Raw genomic sequence first — 22,888 nt, 5'->3', positions numbered from 1 at the left:
TTCCCCCTTCCCCCCAAATAGCTGCAGAAATCTGGGATCTATATTCCAGCTCCTTGCCCAGAACTCTCTGGTCTGCAAACATAATGACAGGTGAAATTCTCCCCAGGACTCAGCTAGCATTGACCTGAGTTGCATTATTTGCAGAATCTCTGTGCTTCAGGCATATTAGAAAAAATGTGGTCAAACAGTTCCACCAGTTTGCAGAACAGGATTCCAGTACCTTGCCCGCTTTGTTTTTGAAAATGCCAGTTCTCTTGACTACATCCTATATAATCTTGTGGGGCTTTCTCCTGCAAGGCAAGGCAAAATGCCAGCTAGAAGCTGAGGAGGAAACTGGCAATGAAAATGTGTCATTGTGTTTCAATGGTCTCTTCTTACTTTCCAGGTAAATTAAAAAACAAAATTTAAAAATCTGTTTGCTTCAGTTGAAAGAGTACACAAAAGATATCATGCACTTGTATAATCTGCCTTCAAATCCATGCCAGCTTCCCCCTCAATGAGGATTTCTGAGAGCTCCTGTGATGCAGCAGGGTTCTAGCCATGTGCACCCAGACTGTGCACCCCGAGTTGCTCTGTGAGGTGACTCGAGACAGGCAAAGAGAAGAGCTTCTGTGTTCACAACCAAGGCAGGTAACCTTCATCGCGTCAAGACTCCAGTTACTTATTTAATGTCTTTAATATTGATTGAGGAACTCATGTTTAGGCACCCAAACTTGGAAGTTGTTTGGCTAAATTCACGGGTGTTTCTGTTAATCTATTTGGCTGTTATATTTAACTTTGAAAAAGCGAGATCTTCTCACAACGAGATTCCCTATGTGAACTCTTTTCCTGGCACCATGCCCACATGAATATAATAGAAAAATGGAAATCTGACCTTACATCTGTGCATTTCTGCAACCTACAATATCCTAAGGTTAAAAACAGGCTGTCTGGAACTCTGGCTGCTCATTGCCTTGTACCAGATAGCATGTCCTTTAGGTTAGAAACTCCGTGTTGTACAGGCTTGAGAGTGTGTGTTGACCTTGATACACATAAAAATATGATGGAAATAGGTCAACTCTGTAATAATTTGAATACTGCATATTTATGTAGTTACTGAGCCATGCCAGGGGGGCATTCATAGGGTTAGTTGCAGATAAGCACATACAATGGGGCTGTCTAGACCCTCAGAGACTACCAATTCTAAGGCAAAAACCACTTTATTCTAAGACTGATGTTTCATGTACAAGAATGTACCTAGATTTGCAGTGAATATAAAAGGAGCCTAAAGTGACCACTCAGAGGCAGACATGTGCATTGTAACACTGCAGGCTATGTGAGATGAGTTCTGCCCTGTGAGACTATCCTGGGTTAAATACTGAGATATTTTACCTAAATTACTATTATTAAGCTAAATTGACAGTGCTCTTTAAAAAAAAAAAAACTAACCAAACAACAAAACCCCAAAGAAACAACTGGAAAGTATGACACTGTCTCAAGGTAAGACACATTTCCAGAGGACAAGCCTGCTTTGCCTCTACAAAGAGGGGGTCTGGCTCTTGCTGGCTCCAGCAAATGAATTCTGGGCAGCAGAACCCAGGAATGGAGAAGATATAAGAATGTTAGACCTGCCCCAGAAGTGCTGATGGATTGCCATCAGGGACTGGTAGTTGTAGCCCACAGCAAGTGCTTGAAGAAGTCAGATCTGCATAGGTGACTATGACAGCCATGCACGTGCTGTTTTACAATGGTTTCCTCTACGTGCCTCTACAGGTATTACTACCAATAAGCCATCACTCTTCAGAAGGCCATCTGCTTGCCGGATTTCTGAAGGATACTTGCTGACAGCTGGACCCACCAGATAATCACAGGGTGTTGGAGCTGAGGCCTGCCCAGAGGTGGGAGAGCCACATCTCTTCCTGGAAAAGTAAAGGAATAAGGCCTGAGGCTGGATGCATTATAGTCAGAAAGGAGTACATGTAGAAAGGGTATTGTTAACATAGCTGTAACACATACAGAAGTGGGGAAGGGACCTTCTGGGTCACTGAACCTTCCCAGCTGAAGTGCCAGACCTACTGTCATGGCCATACTGGTATCATCGATACCTGAATTACTACCCTAAGGCTCACTCAGATATATCTCCAAATGCTATATTCAGTGCTGGCTGAAATGCGGTCTGTCAGTTCTTACGGGCAGAAGCTCTCACGAACATCAGCAGCTGCAGGGCTAGCCCGTCTCACTCTTCTGAGAAGTTGCCAGTTTACAAACATAAAGTAGCATTTGTAACCTTTTAAAAACTTCCTCTAATGTCTTCTATTTTTGCTGGTAACTCATCTTCTGCAATAGGCAGAGCACACCTGAGCTCTTCTCCCTGAAGTTCCACAACTCTACAAGATGCTCTTCATAATGGAAAAAAAGATCTTGTAGACTGTTTTTCACAAATTCACAATATGTAGGAGACATATAGTGAATTTACTAACCACATCCAGAGAGGTATTTGTGCTCTTAAACAGTTGCATACTGGTGCCTGAAGTCTTTTGTGGATCTAGACCTCCCCACATGCTTTTAGCAGCACTTTCCAATGGAGATACTTCAGCCTGAAAACACTTAAGCCAACCTTTTTGAACTCAAGTGCCTAATTTAGGCATTCACTTCCCACTTAATCCGTATATCAGAAGTCCTTCCAATTCCAGCAGCAGAACAGCAAGCTTGAAAGCGAACAGCTGTTTCTGCAGTTCTCTGACTTCGCAGGAGCTGGAGTGAGGACGATCCCCTGCCTGTCCAGATGGCTATCGTGTTAACGGCTTATTGCCTGCCTGTGGGCAGCTTTTCTGGATGCACCTGGCAGTGTTTAACCTGTTGGGTCTGTTCAAAGTAGTGGGTCCCTACGTGCTCCCAACAGTGACCTTCAGCTGTGCTCAAATCCAAACTTGTGTCTTGCTGTCTGAATAACCTGCAAGCCTGGTTCCTGAGAATGGCCTTGAGCTGCCTGTAGCAGGCAGGACAGGCAGGCTAGGCTGGGACGAAACCCCTGAGCCTTGGAAGCTGCAGCCCAAAATGGTCGTGTGGTTCTGGGCTGCTCATGCTGCACCTGCCTCAGCTAAAGCTTCATCCAGCTTCTGTTCACCTCCCGTCCCCCCAGCGCACATTCTCTACCTCCTGCGATCGCAGCCACAGAAGCGGCTCTAGTACTGCTGTGAGCGCCATGGCGAGCCACCATCAGCCCGCAAACGTTTGCGCTTGTGCAGGGCTTTAGTGTGCGCGTACTTTGTCTCGGATAACCTTTGGGTTTTTTTTCCTGAGGTCTGAGCAAAAGCCTGTGCTAAAATCGGGGCTGTAGCAGCTGCGCAGCGGCCGCTTGAGGCTGAGGACTGCGCTCTCCCACACAACCTTTTCTCCCGGGCACCGACTGCTCTTCCTCGGGCGCGGCTGAGGCCTCCCTCCGCTGCCGCGGCGCCCCAGGGGGGCTGCTCTGCCCAGAGCCCTCACGGAAAGGCCGCTCACCGCCACGGTGAGACGGAGACAGCTGTCACTCCCACCCTCCACGCAGCCCGGCTCTGGGTCCCGCTCCGCACAGGCCGCCCGGCCCCCTCAGCCACCGCCCGCCCCTTCCGCCGGCGGGCCCTCCTCCTCCTCCTCCTCCTCCTCCTCCCGGCAGCCCGCGGCCGGCATGGCGGCACGCGGTCTGTAGGGCCGCACGTGTGGCTGTCGGTGTGGGGCCGTGGGGCCCAGGCCGCCCCCCCCCCCCCCCGCCACCATGAAGAGCAAACCCTCAGCCCACAAATCGGGGAACACACACCGGGTGAGCGGCGGGTCTCCGCGGCCGGTGGCCAAGTCTTCGGGCGTTCGCCGTCGGTGGTGGTTTAATGTTAGCGCCCGTGGTGCCGGGGCTGCGGGAGGGGGCGTGAGGGCGGGCGATGTGGTGAGGCCACGGGGGGCCCAGGCGCCCGCGCCGGAGCGCGGCTTCTCCCCCTTTCCCCGGCACTGAGCGACACCTGCGTGGGTCGAGTCACCCCCCCGTGTCCCGCGGCGGGCGCTCCGCAGCCTTGGTGTAGAAAACTGCCCTAATTTAATAAAAAAAAAAACCACCCAAACCCAACACATCTCCATTGGGGGTATTAACTTGGACGTTGTTTCGGGAAAGGCAAGAGCCAGGCAGTATGCTGCAATCCGGGTAGATGCTCCTGCATCCCTTTCACCATGTTGTGGAGACGTGTGGGGTGCGAGCCTCGGTTGTGCAGAGTGTCGGTCCTGCTCGTGGGCATTTTAAGCCTTTTTTTGCCTTAAAATTCTGGTAGGACTGTTTACTGGTCGACAGGTACTATCCGGCAGCCTGCCGTTATAAGTGTGGGTTTTGTTTGCAATGCGTGAACTGCTGAGAGGGACTTAGAAGGGCCGCACTCAGAATAGAGCAAGAAACATATATGTCCTTTTGTTTTACAGTTTCTTACCTTTTCGGAGCGCTTAAGCAATGTTAATATTGATATTATTCATCGGATTGACAGAACTGGAAGCTACGCTGAGGTGAGAACAATTGCAGTCATTTTTGGAAATCGCATCACAAGTAGATACGCTCCATGAAAGATTCACTTAAGAAATTTATTCAGGAGGAAATGGGAAAAAAAGCTCCTGGAAAAGTTGCCTTTCCTGGAGCCTCATTTTGTTCTTTAGTTTTTGACCTGCTTCACAGTATTGCCATAGGGACTCTTTGACAGCGTCACACCAATGGCTTCCATGTGGCTGGTGGGCCTGTGTGTGTTGCTGAGCATGGAAGATGCTGCTGTGGCACTCAGCATGCCTGTGTCTGGCCCTGCAAAGACTTATGGGCGCTGAGTAGTTGCAATACTCACAGCATGTGTACAAAGCACGTGCGTGTGTCTTTATAGATCATAAGGAAGGGTCATCTATATGTGTTGTGTAGATCATCATTGTGAATATAGTGCTTTGCAGGTTATTACCTCCTGGACTTCTGGATTGTTCTTCTGAACTTCCCACTCAATGGCTGTGAGGATGCCAAAAGAAATCCCAAAGTGTTTGTGCTGGGTGGGCTATGGCTCAGCATCTTATATTATCAGGGCTAGTCAACAGAGGTCTAAAAAGCAATTATGTAAACAAGTCCTGTCACCAGAAAATATTTTCAAATGTGTTTTGTATATAGAAAGAAAAGTCTTATTTTCAGGGAAATTCTGTAGCACCTTTTGAAATGAAGTAATCAAGATTTCTTGACATATTCTCACATTATTTAAGGCACTTGATAATTGTCTTCATTTGAACATCTCATCTTTGCAGGCTACATTCATTAGGGTTGATAGATATTATTTTATCTTTGTTTTGACAGGAGGTGGAAACCTATTTTTCTGAAGGACTACGGAAATGGAGGGAACTGAACCTCACTCAGCATTTTGGTATGTCATTTTTATTCGTGTTTCCTGCTTTCCTTAAACTGTTAAAATACATTTCATCTGCATCCAGAGCCCAATGGGAGATTTTGTATTGACTGGTTTTTGGATTGGGTTCTGGAGAGCTATTATTCTTTAACATCCTACATGTTTACCGGGAACTGGACTGGCTTTCAGAGTTTGTCTTTTATGCTTTGAACAGTGCAATTCTACAATGAAGTGGCCACAAAGTGCCAGTCCTTCAACCAGCTGGTCTATTACCAGAGTGCCATTGTGCAGAGCTTGAAAACACATTTGCAAGTTGAAGGCAGTCTTGCTTATCAACCCCTATTAGAGTAAGTATATGGTGACAAAATGTAGTCAGAAGCCTTGATGGTATTACGAGTAAGCATGAGTCCCGTTTTGAGTCGTCTTTTTCTTTATTGTTTCTGAGGAGGATATAGCAATTAGATGCCCAAAGTCATTGTAATTCCCTGATAGAACTTTATGGTTCTAAGTCTTAAAAAAACCCCACACCTATGACAAGGCAAGCAAATCAGCCTGAGAGCTCACTGAGTGTCAGACAGAATATTAATGTGCTTTGTTTGATATTAATAATTTATGTCGTCTTGTTTACTGTTATCTGCTTGATTTTTTTTCAGCTCTTAAGATTCTTGCCATCCACAGCTGCCTAATAGGTTATATTTAAATAAAAGTTAAACAAAAGGTGATGCTGCCTTCCTTTCCAAAGGACTGTGCCAGATAATGCAATGTTTGACTAGGTTTTTATTGTGTTTTTTTTTTTTTTTTAAATGCACTAACGTTGGTGTGTTTTCTGAAACACAGTCTTGTGGTGCAGCTGGCTCGAGATCTTCAGACTGATTTCTATCCTCACTTTCATGACTTTTTCCTGGCCATCACCAAGTTACTGGATACACAGGACACAGAGCTGCTGGAATGGGCTTTTACCTCTCTTTCCTATCTCTACAAATACTTGTGGAGATTGATGGTGAAGGACATACACAACATATACAGGTAAAAGCTGTTTTTAATGTCTGTCTTGTTCAGCAGTTGTCAGATGCTACAGAAATGTAAATGCCACACAAATACATGGCTTAGTGCTTCACTATACTTGTTAGCATGCTTTCCCTGCTTTCTGAGAGACTCTGAGCCTTGTTATCATACGCAGCTCCTTTGAGATCCTACTGACTTTCATGGGCCACTGTATTGGAGGAGGGATGTGGGTGCTGCAGATTTGGGCTTTCGGTCCCCTTTTCTCCTGTGGGGATAGGAGAGGAAGCATCCACCTCAGCTGGCTAAACAAAGCTCAGAAAGGCACGGGGTTGTCAGAGTCGTCTGTGAAAATCTGTGTCCAAGTCTAAATTCAACAGAGGTCTCGAGTATCTGTCAAGTACCCCAGCCATAGTTTTATAATTTCTATCTTTCCCAATAGCAGACACCTAGAGTAATGACAGTGAATGGATTCCTTTCAGTCTTTAATTGTCCCTTACCCAGCATTTTCCCCTTTATGTTTTTCCCCTTCTTCCTGTCTTCTTAGTGAGAAAGCAGATGAGGTATGCACAGTTTTGTATGCTTTCAAACTGCTTGCCACGGGATGCTGTGGAATGTTGGCATAGGTTCAAAGGTAAATTGGCTGAGTTGGAAGGAGTTACCAAATGCATAGGAGCCACCTCTGTCTTGGGGAGGCCCTGAACTGCAGGTGGTTGAAGGCTGATTCTGTGTGTGTGCTTGCCCTGTTTTTAAACCTTCCCCAAGCATCTGCTGCTGGCTGCTGCTGTAGACTGAATACTGGGCTAGATAGACCTGTGGCCTGACCCAGTAAGACTGCTTGTTCAACCTTATATTGCTGAGGTAGCAGGTCTCTTAGTTTTGTCATAGCCAGTGGGTCCAAGTTGCTTCCTCCTAATCTCAGTTTGGAACAGATGGAGCAAAAGAGGGGTTACTGATTTCTTCCCCAACCCAGCAAATGCTGTTGGGCATATTGAAAAAACATCTGCTTGGCTGTGAATCTGAGGCACTGCTCGCTCTGCACCGAACATGTGCCGAGCCACCTGCAACTGTTACTGATACTTAGCAGAAAACTGCAAATATTTATCACCCCTGTGAACTGTATCTTTAGAAACTTTTAAGTGCACAGGAGAGCCTGTTGACTCAACTGAAATATAAATCTGGCTTATCAAATCAACTCTGGTTTCACTTAATGCTGCTGAGTATATATGTTAAAAATCTTAATGCTGCAGTCGAATCTGTGTGGATCCAGAGATTTTAGAGGTATTTCTAAATGTGGCTTGATTTGCCTGATATTGTCATTTGACCTTCTTTCCAAAACTCTGTTCTTTATCCAGGGGGAATGGGAAGGAATAGAGTTGAAGGTATTTCCCCTCTCTAGGAGGACAGATTCTTAGTGTTTGTAAGAAGTGTAAATTGAAAACATAAGTTTTAAAATGAATTGGTGGCAATTCTTGCATTGCCTTTGAGATGGATTATTTTTTGTCTTTGTAGCCTGTACAGCACCCTGCTGGCTCACCACAAACTTCACATCAGAAGCTTTGCTGCTGAAAGCTTTGTCTTTCTAATGAGAAAGGTAAGTGAGGTGTTGGTACTTTGATGCTATCTGCATTCTGTGGTGGCTCTTGGATTCAATGTGTAATATTAGGTTTTCTCCAAAGAAGGCTGAACAAGGCCTGAAGTGGCATTCAGCGTGTCCTGAGTTGTCATTTTTAGTGAGCGTTTTACTAAGAATGCCGTGCGCTTCGCATCAGCAGTGGCAAATAGAGGCCTCAGTGCTCTCTGTTTTAAGAGCAGTTAAAACAACTGTCTGTGGTTGGTTTATCTAAAATGACTAGAAACAGTAAGGTAATCTTGCAGAAGGCGGCTTTAATATGTAAATGCACGTTTGCTCACTGGCTTCTTCACTAATGCTTTCAAGCCTTTGTAGAACTGACATTCTTGTGACAACCCTTTTGCAGTCCTGAAAATCAGAGTATATAATGTTTCCAGGCAGATCAATCAAGATCAGCCTTTCATGGACTGAGGAAAGAGAGTGGTTTGTTGGTTGTTGGGGTTTTTTTTTTTGCCATTTATTTAGTAAAAATATACAAAAGCCACGATTCCTGAGACTGGCTAGCAAATCTGGGTATCCTCGTGTTTGTCCTAAGTTGAGAGACCTTAAAAAAGCACATTTATTTGATTGGTATTTTCAGATATGGCTGAGCTTCAAGTCAAATCCTCAGAAATGGAGGGTTTTAAAATCTTGGGTCAGAAATCCTTGCAGTATTCCCAAGTGTGGTTATAGTTTTGGATGACTGGATTCTGTGTTCAGCAGATACAGATCTCTTTCCACACCAGTGCAGTGACCTTGTGTGTCATTTGGGACCAGTCTAATGGTGCATTTAGACACATGTTTCACTCTAAAACCATGATAATCAAAACTACATATTTCAGCTGCAGTGCCCTCAGTAGATCTGAGTACATCTTGGGGGGAGTGGGGCTGTAGTGACTGAATAGCTGATCATTTTTGTCCTTTCAGTTTCCTTGTGTGGTTGCAGAAGTAATGAGTTTCAACGGTTGGGAAAGGCAGGACTAGGAAAGTAAAATGGTGCTGTGAAGCCATTTAATTGCTTCTATCCATCTGGCAGCTCTGAATGGAAGATAACGTTTTTTTTCTCTCCTTATGTTTTGTAGGTTTCTGACAAAAACGCAATCTTCAATTTGATGCTCAGTGACCTGGGGGAGCACCCTGAGAAGGTGGAAGGTGTAGGACAACTACTTTTTGAGATGTGCAAGGGTGTTCGAAACATGTTTCACTCTTGTGCAGAGACGGTAAAGACAAGAAAAGACTGCTGGTTTAAATGTTGCTGTAACAGAGCCTTAGGCAGTGTTCAGTGAAACAACTGAGTGTTGTCTTGTTCACCTTGGTGGATCCTTGGCGATAAGCATGCTGTTCACTACTTAATAGGATATGAAAGCTGCCTTCTAAGAATATTCTTTGAGATAGGAAGGTTGTTTTTAGGAATTCCTATACAGTATTCCTGTATATTCATGGAGGACAGGAGAGGTGCCTGAGGACTGTAGGAAAGCAAATGTCACTCCAATCTTCAAAAAGGTCATGAAGGAGGACCTGGGAAACTCTAAGGCAGTCAGCCTCACCTCCATCCCCAGAAAGGTGACAGAGCAGTTCATTGTGGAGGTCATCTCCAGGCATGTAGAGGAAAAGAAGGTTATCAGAAGTAGTCAACATGGATTCACCAAGGGAAGATCATGCTTGACCAACCTGATGGCCTTCTATGGTGGCATGACTGGCTGGATAGATGAAGGGAGAGCAATGGATGTTGTTTATTTTGACTTCAGTAAGGCATTCAACACTATCTCCAGTAACATCCTTGTAAACAAGCTTAGGAAGCGTGGGTTAGGTGAGAGGACAGTGAGGTAGATTGAGAACTGACTGAACAGCAGAGCTCAGAGGGCTGTGATCAACAGGGCAGAGTCTGATTGGAGGCTGGTAACTAGCGGTGTTCCCCAGGGGTCTGTACTGGGTCCAGTCCTGTTCAATATGTTGATCAATGACCTGGACAAAGGGACAGAGTGTACCCTCAGCAAGTTCACTGATGATACCCAGATGAGAGGGGTGGCTGATACACCAGAAGGCTGTGCTGCCGTTCAGCGAGATCTGGACAGGCTGGAGAGCTGGGCTGAGGGGAACCTCATGAAATTCAACAAGAGCAAGTACAAGGTCCTGCACCTGGGGAGGAACAACCCCATGCACCAGCACAGGCTGGGGCTGAACTGCTGGGAAGTGGCTCTGTTGAGAAGGACCTGGGAGTGCTGGTAGACAGCAAGCTGGCCCTGAGCCAGCACTGTGCCCTTGCGGCCAAGAAGGCCAACGGTATGCTGGGGTGCATAAAAAGGAGTGTGGCCAGCAGCTCAAGGGAGGTTATCCTCCCCCTCTACTCAGCCCTTCTGAGACCACATCTGGAGTACTGTCTTCAGTTCTGGGCCCCCAGTTTAGGAAGGACAGGGAACTGCTTGATCAAGTCCAGTGGAGAGCTACCACAATGATCAGGGGACTGGAGCATGTCCCTTATGAGGAAAGGCTGAGAGACTTGGGTTTGTTCAGCCTGGAGTAGAGAAGACTGAGGGGGGATTACATCAGTACTTATAAATATCTAAAGGGTGGATGTCAAGAGGATGGGGCCAGACTCTTTTTTTTATGGTGCCCAACAACAGGACAAGGGGCAAAGGGCACCAGTTGGAACACAGGAAGTTCCACCTAAACATGAGAAAGAACTTCTTTACTGTGAGGGTTACAGAGCAGCGGAACAGGCTGCCCAGTGAGGTTGTGGAGTCTCCTTCCCTGGAGACATTCAAAACCTGCCTGGACGCGTTCCTGTGCCCCCTGTTCTAGGTGTCCCTGCTCAAGCAGGTGGGTTGGACAAGATGATCTCCAGAGGTCCCTTCCAACCCCTACCATTCTGTTTTCCTGTGATATTAAAATAGCACTGCTTTCTATATTTCAGATTTTAAGTGATAGCCTTTGGTTTTTTTTTTTCCCTGTAGACATTCTAGAAAGAGTCGAGATCACTGGAATATTTCAGCAGTAGATTGCACTAACTAATTTTAGGACTGCTAGATTTTTTTTGAAGTATAAGGACATGATGTGCTCTTTTCCTGTGCAGGCTATGAAGTTAATTCTGGTAAAGTTGGGGCCTGTTACTGAAGAAGAAATTGAACTACCGTGGGTAACTGTAGGAGAAGCCTTTGAGCAGATGATGAGATCAGCTGCAGTGCATATCCATAAGGAGCATTTTGACATTGTCTTCAAGTGCCTGGAGGTACACTGATATTTTTTTATCATTATTATTATTATTGCTTATGGGAGACTGAAAAAGAATGTGCACTTACCAAGAAAAGTATTTGTGTATTATTGGACAAGGATTGGGGTTTTTTTTCTGCTTTGGAAACTCTAAATACAGTGTCATGTGCATGCGAAAAATTGCAGTCTTTTAAGTTTAGTGACCCTGGTGGTTGTGCTGTAAGAAGGGAATGCTGTGTGTTTGATACACGGAGCTCGGTCCCCCATCTGAGCAAGACACTTTTGTAGGATCTGCCTTGGCAGAGGCAGACATCACAGGCCCCTTGCTGGGGTGGGAATGCTACAGCTCGCTTTACATTGCTGAACTAGGTATATTAGTGGTTCCAAGACTGCTTTGTGACAATAAAGGGGAAGCTTTTTCCCCGTGTTCCTGCTTGGGGAGTTACGCTCCAAGGTTTGAGGGATGAGTGCTGAGGGCTGTGCTGTGCTAGGTTGGGCTGATGTAGAATGATGGATAAGGGCCTGGCAAGTGCTTTTTACTTACCTGATCAACATTTAGATGTTTTTTTACTAGTGACTGGGATTTGCTAAGGGGGTTTGAAACTTCTTGCAACTGACAACTGTGTCAGTTGTGCTCCTCAGAGGGGTGAAATGGGAAACTGGAGGAAGTGGTACACATGAACTTCAGGGTAGTCCTTCCAGCATGGGTATGTAATCCTGTGTGTTCCTTCTTGGAACTCCCTCTCTGTGACTATCCATAGTTTCGCAGAAAAATCCCATCCTGCTCCTCCTACCTCACCCAGTATGATAGCAGTTCATGTCTGACTATCGTTAGCTACAGAATATTTTGCCATTGAATGTTTTGTATCCCTGGAATCTGAGTCCCTGGCATCCCTGGCATCTGCTGTTGTGATGAAATCTTGGAAACTGGTGACATAATTGCCTTTATTTCTAATGAGGCTTGGTTTTTTACCCTCGGAACCAGTGGGTGAGTGGTGTTTGTTGAGCTTAGTATCATGCTCAGAAGGAAATATTCACATAGTCTATGATAGCTCTCTAAATGGGGTTCAATTTATAGGATCAAGGATGGGAGTTTATATTCTCTGGACAGAAGGGACATTAATGGGACTGATCCAGAGCAGCTCCATTATCTGTGTAATGTAGATGATATGAGTAACATCTTAGCATACAGACTAGCATAATGATGCATAAAGTGTAAAAGTACTTAAGTTATGATAATTCCAGTGGAAGCTGGGTGCTTCTATACCATTGTGGCTCTGAGGCCAAGTATTTCTTTCTCTTCCTTTCCTATTTTGTATGTGATGGGTTGGCTTTTCAGAAGACCCTTGTCTTGGGAGGTATTTGCTTCTGTCCAAGGAATCCAGGATATGTGTTTTTACATAATGGGAATTAAATAGTGTTTCTGCAAGGTTTAGTTTGTTGAACGTGAATGAGACAGTCAACAGTAGATTGGGCAGATGAGACGACGATTCTTTAGAATGCCTTTCAAATGGCAGTAAGTGAAACAGGGTCTGATCATTTCTCAGAAACGTTTTGCTTTCCTTTATTATTTAAACAGGAGTCACTCTTAGACTTGCAGAGGAGAATAACTAAGGCCAACTGCTGTATGGCTTCAGAGCAGATGGAAAGGATTCTGCAAGCTTATCTGATCCTAGTGAAACATGCAAATGGATCCAAAATCTCACTGCCTGAACGCGTCTGTCAGGTAGGTCAGCCCATCGCTTCGGCTGATGTACCAGAGAAGTATCAACTGAATATGGAGGAGGTGTGGTCAGCTGAAGCACTCATACACATTTCGGATGTATCAGTAGGCTTAAGATTTGAACGAACAGAGGCAATTATTGTGAGTATCACTACTTCCCTGATCCCATGAAAATTTAATTTTATACTGTAATGCTGGTGTATTCTTCTTTTAAATGAGCAAGGGTAAAAGTGGGCGGCTGCTGCTGCTAGAGACCATGCTGAACTGTAGTTCCTGCCATGTGGGAGGAAACCTAGATCCCCCCATATCAATGGTAGAGCAGTTCTACCAGATTCACATACATTTGACCCCATTGTGTTCAAATGCAAGTACAGTTCCTTCAAACTTAGACAGGACTATTAGGATTCATTTCTGTGGGCTGAAACTTAAAGCATCATGCCTTCCTGCTCCAGGGACTGTCCAGGTCATTCAGACCAGACTATAGCTATCTTCATAGACGAATATCAGGTCTTGTGCTTTCATTTCAGATTTTAATAAAAATGTTACAAACACCAGACCTCTCATCATCTTGCTGCAAGACCCTGCTGAACACTATTTCTGCATTCCTGCTGGCCGAGAATGTTTTCTTGCCTGATTCTTGGACCAAGGAAGCTATTGAGAAGGTAACAAAGACTGCTACTTACCGCACAAATCCCAGAGTTCAAGTTCCTTGCAGCAGGCTTATTTCACAACTTCAGGCTGGGAAATAGGCTATAAGATTCCCTTTAGCCTTTTTGCACAGATAAGGGAGAAGCTGCCCAATGCCTTAAGTAATATCTGCTGTGGTCTTGGGAGTCCTTGACAGTCTTACACAGACTGTCTGAGTAGCAATGCCTCTGTGGCAGACGTCTTTGCAATGAAAAACAGGCTCTGATTCAAACATGTACAGCCTTCCATAGAGAAAGGAGGGAGAACAGAGAAGGAATGTGTTCTGTTTTAGATTATAAAGCAGGTTAGTGAGTTGGACTTCGTGAAAAAAGTACGTTTTTCACTAAGCTGCCAAGCATTTAGTGAGCATGGGTTAGCTTTGTGAACAAGGTCCAGGCAAGCACAGTTTGATTAAGAAAGTAGAGAGGTAGGCATATTTCAGTACTACCATTGCTCCTGAAGCATTGACAGGATTAGCTGCATACATTCCTATCAAGTGCAGTGTTGCAAAGATGGATAGGAGATGCTACTATGGAGTCTGATTCTTCAGTTTTCCTGTTACAGTACATGATAATTTTGCAATTTACGGTGTAGATCAAAGTTGTACTGTGTATTTAAAAATATGTTTGGAAAAAAATGTGTTGCGATTTGCAATGGGAAAACAAGGCTATTGCAATTGTTTAAAAACAGGTAAATTTCACGTGCTCTTCAGTGTTGGCTTGTGTTAAAGTAAGATTGGTTCTGCCTGTGGCATGAGTCCAGTTTTGATCAGGAGACATGATCCTTCAAACATTTGAGGGTGTTTGTGTAGGCTTCTGTTAAACTGGAGGAGGCTTAAAGCTATCCTTGTCTGCTGAAGGGTCTGGGAAAGGGAGGTCTGGGTGTGTGTTTCTGTGCTGCACGTCTCAGCGTTGAGAAGCACTGGTCCTGGGTGCTTCAAAGGACTGTTCCTGGCTTGGGTCCTTCAAAAGCACAGAGGTCAGCTCTGCCCATGATGTGGTAAACTTTCTGCAACCAGCTACACAGGGAAAATGCTGAGGTGATATATATTTTGGGCCTAAGCTTTTTCCTAACAGTTGGTGTGTTTATGCTGCAATCCTAGAAGTTTCAGCTTACATTTTCAGCATTGCAGTAAAGAGATACCTAATCTGTCTTTGCACTGATCCAGCTTGGATCCAGCAGGGTTTGTTAAAAAGGGCGGTGCTTTTCTGTACCTGACCTGTCACTGGTAACAGTATTGCTGTGTGTACCTGAACTGACAAGCCCTGCTAGCCATGATCAGAGAGCCAGGCTGGGTGTCCTGGAGTTGAAAGCATGTTTGGTTCATAAACCAGAAAATATGTCCCACAGATAATGGACAGCTGACTATGAAATATCTCTTGTTATTGTGTTCATGTCAACCTTTCACTTGCATCTTGCAGGTATTTGCAAGTGGATTTGAACGGTGCTTTCTTTTGGACTTCTCTGAAGCGATGTTCACAATGAAGCAATTTGAGAGGGTAGGTGGAAGCTTTTGTGCATTTTGTTTAGTTTTGTTGCCAAAGGGAACAACTGGGAGATCCAGAATATATTTACCTGCCCTGTATGCTGAACCATTTTTGTGCATTGACATGATGTTTCTTTAAACTTCTGGCATGATTTGGTAAGAAAGAAAGAGGTTACTTATGCCATCGTGTTGAAGCTTGGTAGTGGTGCTTAGGGTTGGAGAAGGTGACAGGTATCTGTGCTCACAAAAAGGATTGTGTCTGTTAGGGATTAAAGGGGTGGGCTTGTTATGATAGGATGAAAAGAAGTTCTGGAGAAATTAAGTGGAAATGAAGAATGAGGGATGTCTGGTAGGTCAGGCCTGGAACTGGTGATCTGGGAGGAATTGAATTAGTTGAACTGAGTGGGAGGTGAAAGAAAAGTCAGGAATCTGGAATGTCCTGATGAGACTAAATTTGGGGCAAACTGAGTTTTTATATCAAATCACTGTCCCTGCTGAGGTAAGAGGATGTCTGTGTGCTGGTGAGTTGGGGCACCAGGAGTGATAACTCTGGTGCTTTGCTGGCTTATTTATGAGTGTTTGAATTTCCCTGTGGCTGGTATCATGTGGGATTTTTTTGTGGATTTGATCATAGTTAGAGATTTAACAATCCTTGACTTCATTTTTTTATCCCCCTCTCTCCTTCAGCATTTTCTTCCATGCTTTCTGGAGTACATTGAGCATTGCTTCTCTGGCACCGATGCCCTCGCAAAGGATGAGGCAATGGCGATTCTGGCTAAACTCATTCTGGTGAAAGCAGAGCCTCCTACCGTTGGTTCAATGGCATTTGAGAAGTATCCTCTTGTTTTCACCGAATCATCTGTGAGGTGAGACTTCTCAAGTTTAGCAAACACTAGATGCATCTCCATTGCAGCAGGCCTGAAGGCAGTGCAGAGCTACATAAAAGTTGCCCCCCAGGATTTGCCAGAGTTACGTAAATGGCAATATTGCTGGCAGATTTGCAAACCAAATGATATGGTAGGATCCCATTTTTCTTCTTGAGATTAGTTGTGGAGAGATACTGCTCCAGAAAGGTTATCACTGATACAAAAAGACTAGTGAGTGTTGTAGTAGGTGTGTGATGGGGAATTGTTACACCAATATGCATGGGCCATCCTTGGGCAGTTAATCTTTGTAGTGAGTGCTGCTGTCCAGGTTTTCATCATTACTAACCTCCTGCCTGTGTCCCATCCTTCTTCCCTCTATGCATGTGTCTTGCCCAAGAGCTTTCTTGGCAGCAGTACTCTAGTCTTACCATAGAGCACAGCTGGGTACCAAAGGACATGTAATTAATCCAGATACAGCTCTGTACTGGCACAGCTTGACTGCTTCTAGTTGCAAAGCTAGCTTGGTTGCAATGAAGTGGCTGCTTTCTCCCTGAAGCCTCTTTAGAAAGATTTGGTGTAACCACTGTCAAGCACAGAATGACCATTGCTAATCTGCTAATGACATTTGTTCTAATCACTCTAGCTCAGATAATTTAAAACTTTCATCTGCAGAGTGGTGACTTGTATTGCCTTTTATGTAAGGTTTTATCTTTCCTAAAAGCAGTCCACTCTCTGGGTTTTTCCCATCTTTAGTTTAAGAGGAGTTATTAGGCTTGAATCAAAATAATTAAATTTCTTTTTCTTCCCTTGTTTTGTCTGTTGATCTCTCTGGATTTTCAGTGGAATGGAGTACAGAGATGAGAGGACCTTGGTCCTACTTGGGACTTCTTTGTGCTCCTGCAATGTCAGTGTTAGAAATTAGGTCTGGGAGGCATCTCAAGAGTTGCATACCCCATCTCCTACCTAGGATGGAAGTAGCAAGTCCTGAACCAGTCCTGAACGATGTCTGACCAAACTGTTATTAAATACTCCAATTCTGGAGATTCCCAAGCTGCTACTGGCAATCTGCCAGTACTTTGCAGTCTTCATGGATACACAGGTGGTTTGTGGGATTTTGTGTTTTGTTTTGTGGGGTGTTTTTTTTTTGCTTTTTTTCCCCCTCCCCCAGTCCTCAGTGTATGAGCTAAACTTCCTTTACTGCAGTTTAAATCCATTCCTGCTTATCTTATCTGAAGGAAACACAAAGAGCACATAATTGCTTACTCTTTGCATCCAGCTTTTACAAATAACAGACTTTGATCATGAGAAACATCTGAAACCTTCTTTCTCTGGACCAACAATCCTAATTCCTTGAGGTTTATCTCATAAATTTTGTTTCTTAAATGTCTAATGATTCTTGATACTGTCTTTTTGTTAGGTTCTGTATTTCTTGAAGGGTGGAGCCCATGCAGCCTTCTAATTGTGGTCTTGCAAGCACTGGGTGGAATGGAAAGATTACTGTCCATGGGGTGTGAAGTATTCCTGTTCATATGTTCCAGTATGATGTCAGCCCTTTCTGCCTGCAGATAGGCTTGTGATTTGGGCCCAGCTTGTGATTACTTTTAAGTCCCCAAACTTTCACTAGCTGTTTTCTGTCATCCATTAGCCTTCTATGTCAGCGTGATCATGGTTTATTAACAGTAATCACAGAGAGGACTCTCAGGTGCTCCTAGAGGCTATATGTCCTAGTTGTGAGGGTGTCCAAATAAGAACTAGTGTCTTTCCTTCTAGACATATTATTTGAACTTGAAATAAACACCTGACATTTCTTGTGGGCCATGTTTTGTGCTCCTCAGCATGCCTAGATGATATTGTATGCCATGGAGGACATCAGAAAGAAAATAATCCCTTAGGTTGTCCAAGTCTTTTTGCTAGAAATTGCAAACATAATTTTGAGTATCACGGGAAGAAAAGAAACAATGTCTGATATGCAGTGGTGGGTAACTAAAAAATTTTATTTAAATTTTAGCTCTAATACAAGACAACAAACAAGTAAAAGACAAGGAGGAAAGGCAAAAGTACCAGTGTTGGATCATGTGCTGTCTTTAATCCATTTACCAGAGAAGGAAGACGTCATTGATCTTTCACAGCCTTGGGTTGCCTTGGTTGTACTCCCGCATATTAGGTAAGGGATATTCTAAGGTACTATTGTCATGTATTTCTGTAGTACTGTCTAGTTCACTGTTTGTCAGAGATAATTTTCCTGAGGGAAGGACAATAATTACTAACCCTAGTTTGGGGAAACTGGGGTTGGAAGGTGAAAAAATGCTGTGTGGAAATACTATAGTAAAGTGGGAAATAGAACACCAGTTTCTTGAATGCCTACTCACTAAATTTAGTAGTCCAGTACATAAAGATGCTCTTGACATGTTTCAGTTTCTGTGTTTCAAGCACTGTCCTCTCTAGACAGTGGTTTTTTCAATAATTACAATGTTCTTGTATGGAAGGAGTAGTTGTAAAGAAGGTGCAATGAATGCTACAACTTAAACTGTGAATCAGAGATAGCAAAAATGTTTTGCTGCTGGCTTCAAACTTGGGGTGAGCTATCTGTAATTTAATACAGGCTAGATGTGAAAGAAAGCTTTCAGATGTGTGTAGGTGTCGGTGTAACAGAGGTAAAAGTCTTCCAATTTATTTTGGACAGACCAATGGACAAAGAAAACATTGTGCCCCGTGTGACAAGTTTTATAGACTCCCTATTCACAGCCATTGACAAAGGAAACATCTACAAAGGTCAGTTATAGTTATTTCCTGTCTATTTGCTTTTTGTTGATATATAAAAGAAATATAAAAGAGTTTATCTGATGACACAAAGCATGAAAATGAATAGCAGTAGTATTGTGTCCAGATTCGTTGACCAGCTCAAGTGAAACTAGAAGACCAAAGCTTCAGGGGAAACACCCTCCAGGAAACAATTCTGCATTTGCTGTTGGTAATAATGGGGCGGCAGATGTTCTGCAAAGTGGAGGACAGATAACTGGGAAGGAAAAGAAGAAAGTGAGAAAAAAGGATGGAAATCAATCTAAACCAGATTCAGGCTGAAGCAGTTGAGTGAAGGAGAGACTATTGACTCACAAGCTACAAATTGGACAATTCCAAACCTGTAGTGCAAAGTTTGGGACATTACCATCTCTGACCTAAGTAACAGCACAAATTCTAAAATGCTGCATCTTTCGTCCGGGCATGGGTGGTCACTGGTTGTCTTCCCTCTGGCCAGAAAAAACAATGTTTTAACTTAATTTTCATTGGGCAGGGCAGTGGTTACTCAGGGATTACAAGTAGTTGACCTTGTGCCAAATGTAAGCAAATATTGGAATGCTGCAGGTTTAGTATTCTTCATTCCTTGGTTTGAAAGGGCTTGTCTAGAGTCTGGCTTTCTCCCTTTATAATCCCTTTATTAACGTTCCTAAATGTATCTGCCAGTTGGTTCTGTTGCTTTGTCTTCTCTACTCTTTGTCAAGCATGGTCACTTTTGATTTAGCCCTTTCTTCTGTCCTGTTTGCAGAGCTTGCGTGCTGTCATGGTTATTTTAGTGGCAATGTACTTATTCTAAAAAAGGGAATAGGCAAGCTTTTTCTTTTCTTGGGTCTTATTTTTGGTGGCAGTAGTAGAGGCTCTGCACCAGCTCTGTGTGTGTGCAAGAGGCATGTTGCTATTTCTTCCTTTGCCCATGAGAGAAAAGGAAACAAATGCAACCTGAGTCCTACACTCCTGCCTCCTATTTCCCCATCCTACATTCTTTGCTTGATTTTCCTCACCCTCCTCCCAAAAGAGGGTTGCTGGACACTTTCTTCATCCTTTGGTATTCTTTGCAGCTCCATCATCTCTACAATTCCTTCCTTCACCTTCTACTAGCACTCAAGTCTCCTCTCACTATCTGTGCAAGGTACACACCAGCCCTGTGATCCCTATTTGACCTGCCTGTCCTGTAGCTGGAGGCAAAGTGCAAGTCCTGGAAGACCGGGTGTTTTTCCACAGTTGCTGTGTAGTGCAGGGAAGCAGACTTGTGAACTGAGATAGGCCAACAGCAAGTTACCCCTGGCAGCTGTCCAGGTAACTGCCTGTATAGAAGGGCTTGCCCTATTGATCGTATAGGTGTGTCCACAGTGAGGTGGGAGCCATTATCTTTGTCCAGCACAGATACACTACTTCCAAATGATACACAGATTACAGTTTGGGAACCTCTGCCCTTACACTATAGATGCAGAAGGCTTCATTCTGCCATTACTTGCTATTTCTTCTCCTTTCTTTGAGGAGCTCCTTATGGAGGTTAATGGGGAGCAGGATTCAGCACACACCTGGGGAATTAAGCAACTTGGAATAGAGGGAGGTTTGCAAAGGAATAAATGGGAAATCAATTCTCACTTCCCCTTCTTTTCCATGGCAGCTGGCAGCATTTAAGAAAATTATATTCTTTAAAAACTTTCTTCTGTTTGCCTGGTTTAGGAGCAGTATTTCTTCTGCTTGGGAAGAGGTGGACAGGGGAATTTATTTTATGTTTTTTTAAAACAACCTACTTGCTAACTTTGGAGTGGTGGGGGAAAAGAATTGCCCTTCCCCTTCCTTGGCTGAAAGGCCTTTGGCTCTCCTGTGTGTCTGGGAAACCCTCCATCGCTGAAGGATGTTGAGAGGTTTCGGAAGGAGGCACAATTGCTGTGACAAAATTCAGCAAGCTCACCTTCCATCCATTCACTAACAAATGTTCAGTCTTTAACTACATGGGACAGCTTTGAAGGTCTCATACGGTAGCACATTGCCAAAATGCCAGAGTTTATAGGCACCTGTGTGGTAGCATCAGTATATATTTTTGTTTCTATTTTACATATCAATTTGAGCAGCATTTCTTAATTTCTGAGTGCTATTTGTAGCATCAAGCTATCTGAGACTCCTGCAACAGTGCTTAGCTCCAGATCTCTGTTTTCTGTGTACATGGGTGTGACAGAAACAGATGCAAACAGGGAGCTGCTCACAACTTTCAATGCTGGCTTGCTGGAGTACGCGCTTACTTTGATAGCCAGAGGAGTGTTTCCTTCATGGGTTATGATAATGGTTAGAAAATACACATGCCAGTTCTGGGATCCATATGTTACCCTATTTCTGTGACTCCAGCATTTTCAGGATCGGTAAGCGCTATATAAACACAAGTCATTGAGAGCTGAGTAAATATACAGGCTGTTCTTGTTCTCTCTTTGCTCCAGGAAGCCTGTTTGTGGCCTGCCAAGCTGTAAGTACTCTTCTTAGTTTGGCAGAGTCTTCTGAAATACTCCATTTGTTACCTGTGGAGCGTGTCAGGAGCTTGGTGACGTAAGTAAACTCTGCCTGTTCTGTGGTCGTTCATGATTCTCCTTGGTACGGCAAAGAGTTGACTTTGCTTTTATATAGGGGCTTTTTAAATGCCTCTTTGTGTTGCCTGTTCTGTAACACCGACATGTTGCTTCAGTGTTGTGGTTATGTAAGGCAGCAATGTTGTAGGCACTGTTTGTTTGGAGAACCAGGTAGATGTAGTGCCTGTTCAGTAACATTTTCTCTGCAAACTGAAGCTTTCTTGGAGAGCTGCAGGGTAGTGTCTCAAATACGTTGGTTCTAGTTTTGCCTAGAAGCACTACTCTTAGTAACTGCGTTACATTATAATTATAAAAAAGACAGGAACGGCGACTTCTGAGTTGTGTCAAAAGCTTGAACTTCTGCAGTCTGTTGGCCGTGCTGGGATTCTGCCATGGCCTTACATACCCATGTGTGCATTCCCTGCAATGGGAGGAGGTTTTGTGTGCTCCATTTTATTTATTGTAACTCTCTTCTACTTAAAATTGGCATGCCTGAGTGGCTGGAGGGATTGAGGGAAACTGTTGAACTCTCTTTAGCAAATCCTGCTGAACTTGTCAGCTCCCATCACTGTTGGGCTGGAGCACCTCCAAATCTTCAGTAGTTTGAGCTTCAAAACATCCTGTTCAGTTAGGAAACCATGGTGCTCATGTCTGAGGCATGATGGAGACAAAAAATAGCTTGCCCAGATCAAGCAGGAAGCCTTGGCAGTGAGCTCCAGTCCAGTGCTTTTCTGCCAGCTTTGGGCTGGGGGTGTGAAACTCGCTTGGGACAAGGGATGTTAGGTAGTAGAAGGAGGTTTTCCTGTGGGCAGGCAGGATTCCTGGTGTGTCACCTAAGTCCAGATTATTTCTTTTCTGTTGAGGTTGATCAGTGACTAGACATGTGGGCAACAGCAGCAGTCCTTGTCTGACCTGTGCAGATTTATTTTCTGCAGCTGCCTGTGTGTGGGTCCAGCCTGCTAGCCCCAGCGTGGCAGGTCTGATTAGTACAAAGGAGGAATATCGTGCATCTTGGACTGTATTAGGAAACTGGGCTTTGAGGCTGTAAGTCAGTGTGTTGGTGAAGTCTAATTTCACAGGCCTGCTGGTGCCAGCAGAGTCTGAAGTCATGTGGAGTTTTCTCTTAATGTTTTGATTGTCACTACTGCCTTATTTTCAAGTACCTGTATTGTTGCAGTGCTCTCTGTATGCTAATAAAATACTCCATTGTTTTAGCACTTTCCCTTCAGACCCCTCTGCCTTGCTGTTGGCTGATCTCTATTACACGAGGTTGGCATTGTGTGGCTGCCAGGAACCCCTTTCTCAAGTGAACCTAATGGACTTGTTTGAGAAGTTGCATCCTAATATTTCCACTGGTGTTTCCAAGGTAATCTGCTTTTTTTGAGCATGTGCAAGATAATTTGTTTTTTAACAACGTAATTTAAGTAAACTGAGTTAAATGACAAAGGCTGAAAGAAGAAACATGAGACTGTGTAAAACTACTAATTCCATAGTACCTCTTTAGGACTGTGTCCATTTCTGAGAGGCTGCCAGGGGCATCAGTTAATAGAGGTTAACTTTTAGCTCTGAGAGA

General features: G+C 44.1%; 1 protein-coding gene across 1 annotated transcript in view; it reads left to right on the top strand.

The window, feature by feature from the left end:
- The first annotated feature begins 3,631 nt into the window (after nt 1-3,631).
- The window catches only part of UTP20 (UTP20 small subunit processome component), a 65,723-nt gene continuing 46,466 nt past the window's right edge, over nt 3,632-22,888 (top strand). The window contains exons 1-16 of the mRNA XM_075080036.1: nt 3,632-3,781; nt 4,423-4,503; nt 5,318-5,384; nt 5,581-5,713; nt 6,204-6,392; nt 7,881-7,962; nt 9,063-9,200; nt 11,054-11,209; nt 12,770-12,916; nt 13,441-13,575; nt 15,022-15,099; nt 15,774-15,952; nt 17,961-18,116; nt 18,636-18,724; nt 21,190-21,295; nt 22,531-22,681. Coding sequence (XP_074936137.1) covers nt 3,737-3,781; nt 4,423-4,503; nt 5,318-5,384; nt 5,581-5,713; nt 6,204-6,392; nt 7,881-7,962; nt 9,063-9,200; nt 11,054-11,209; nt 12,770-12,916; nt 13,441-13,575; nt 15,022-15,099; nt 15,774-15,952; nt 17,961-18,116; nt 18,636-18,724; nt 21,190-21,295; nt 22,531-22,681 — 1,932 coding nt within the window. The 5' untranslated portion in view covers nt 3,632-3,736. The remainder of the gene's footprint in view (nt 3,782-4,422; nt 4,504-5,317; nt 5,385-5,580; nt 5,714-6,203; nt 6,393-7,880; nt 7,963-9,062; nt 9,201-11,053; nt 11,210-12,769; nt 12,917-13,440; nt 13,576-15,021; nt 15,100-15,773; nt 15,953-17,960; nt 18,117-18,635; nt 18,725-21,189; nt 21,296-22,530; nt 22,682-22,888) is intronic.

Source organism: Phalacrocorax aristotelis, chromosome 1 (assembly GCF_949628215.1).
Source record: "Phalacrocorax aristotelis chromosome 1, bGulAri2.1, whole genome shotgun sequence".
In the NCBI taxonomy this organism is placed as follows: domain Eukaryota; kingdom Metazoa; phylum Chordata; class Aves; order Suliformes; family Phalacrocoracidae; genus Phalacrocorax; species Phalacrocorax aristotelis.
The sequence above is the reverse complement of the archived record's forward strand: the minus strand, read 5'-3'. Positions and strand labels throughout refer to the sequence as shown.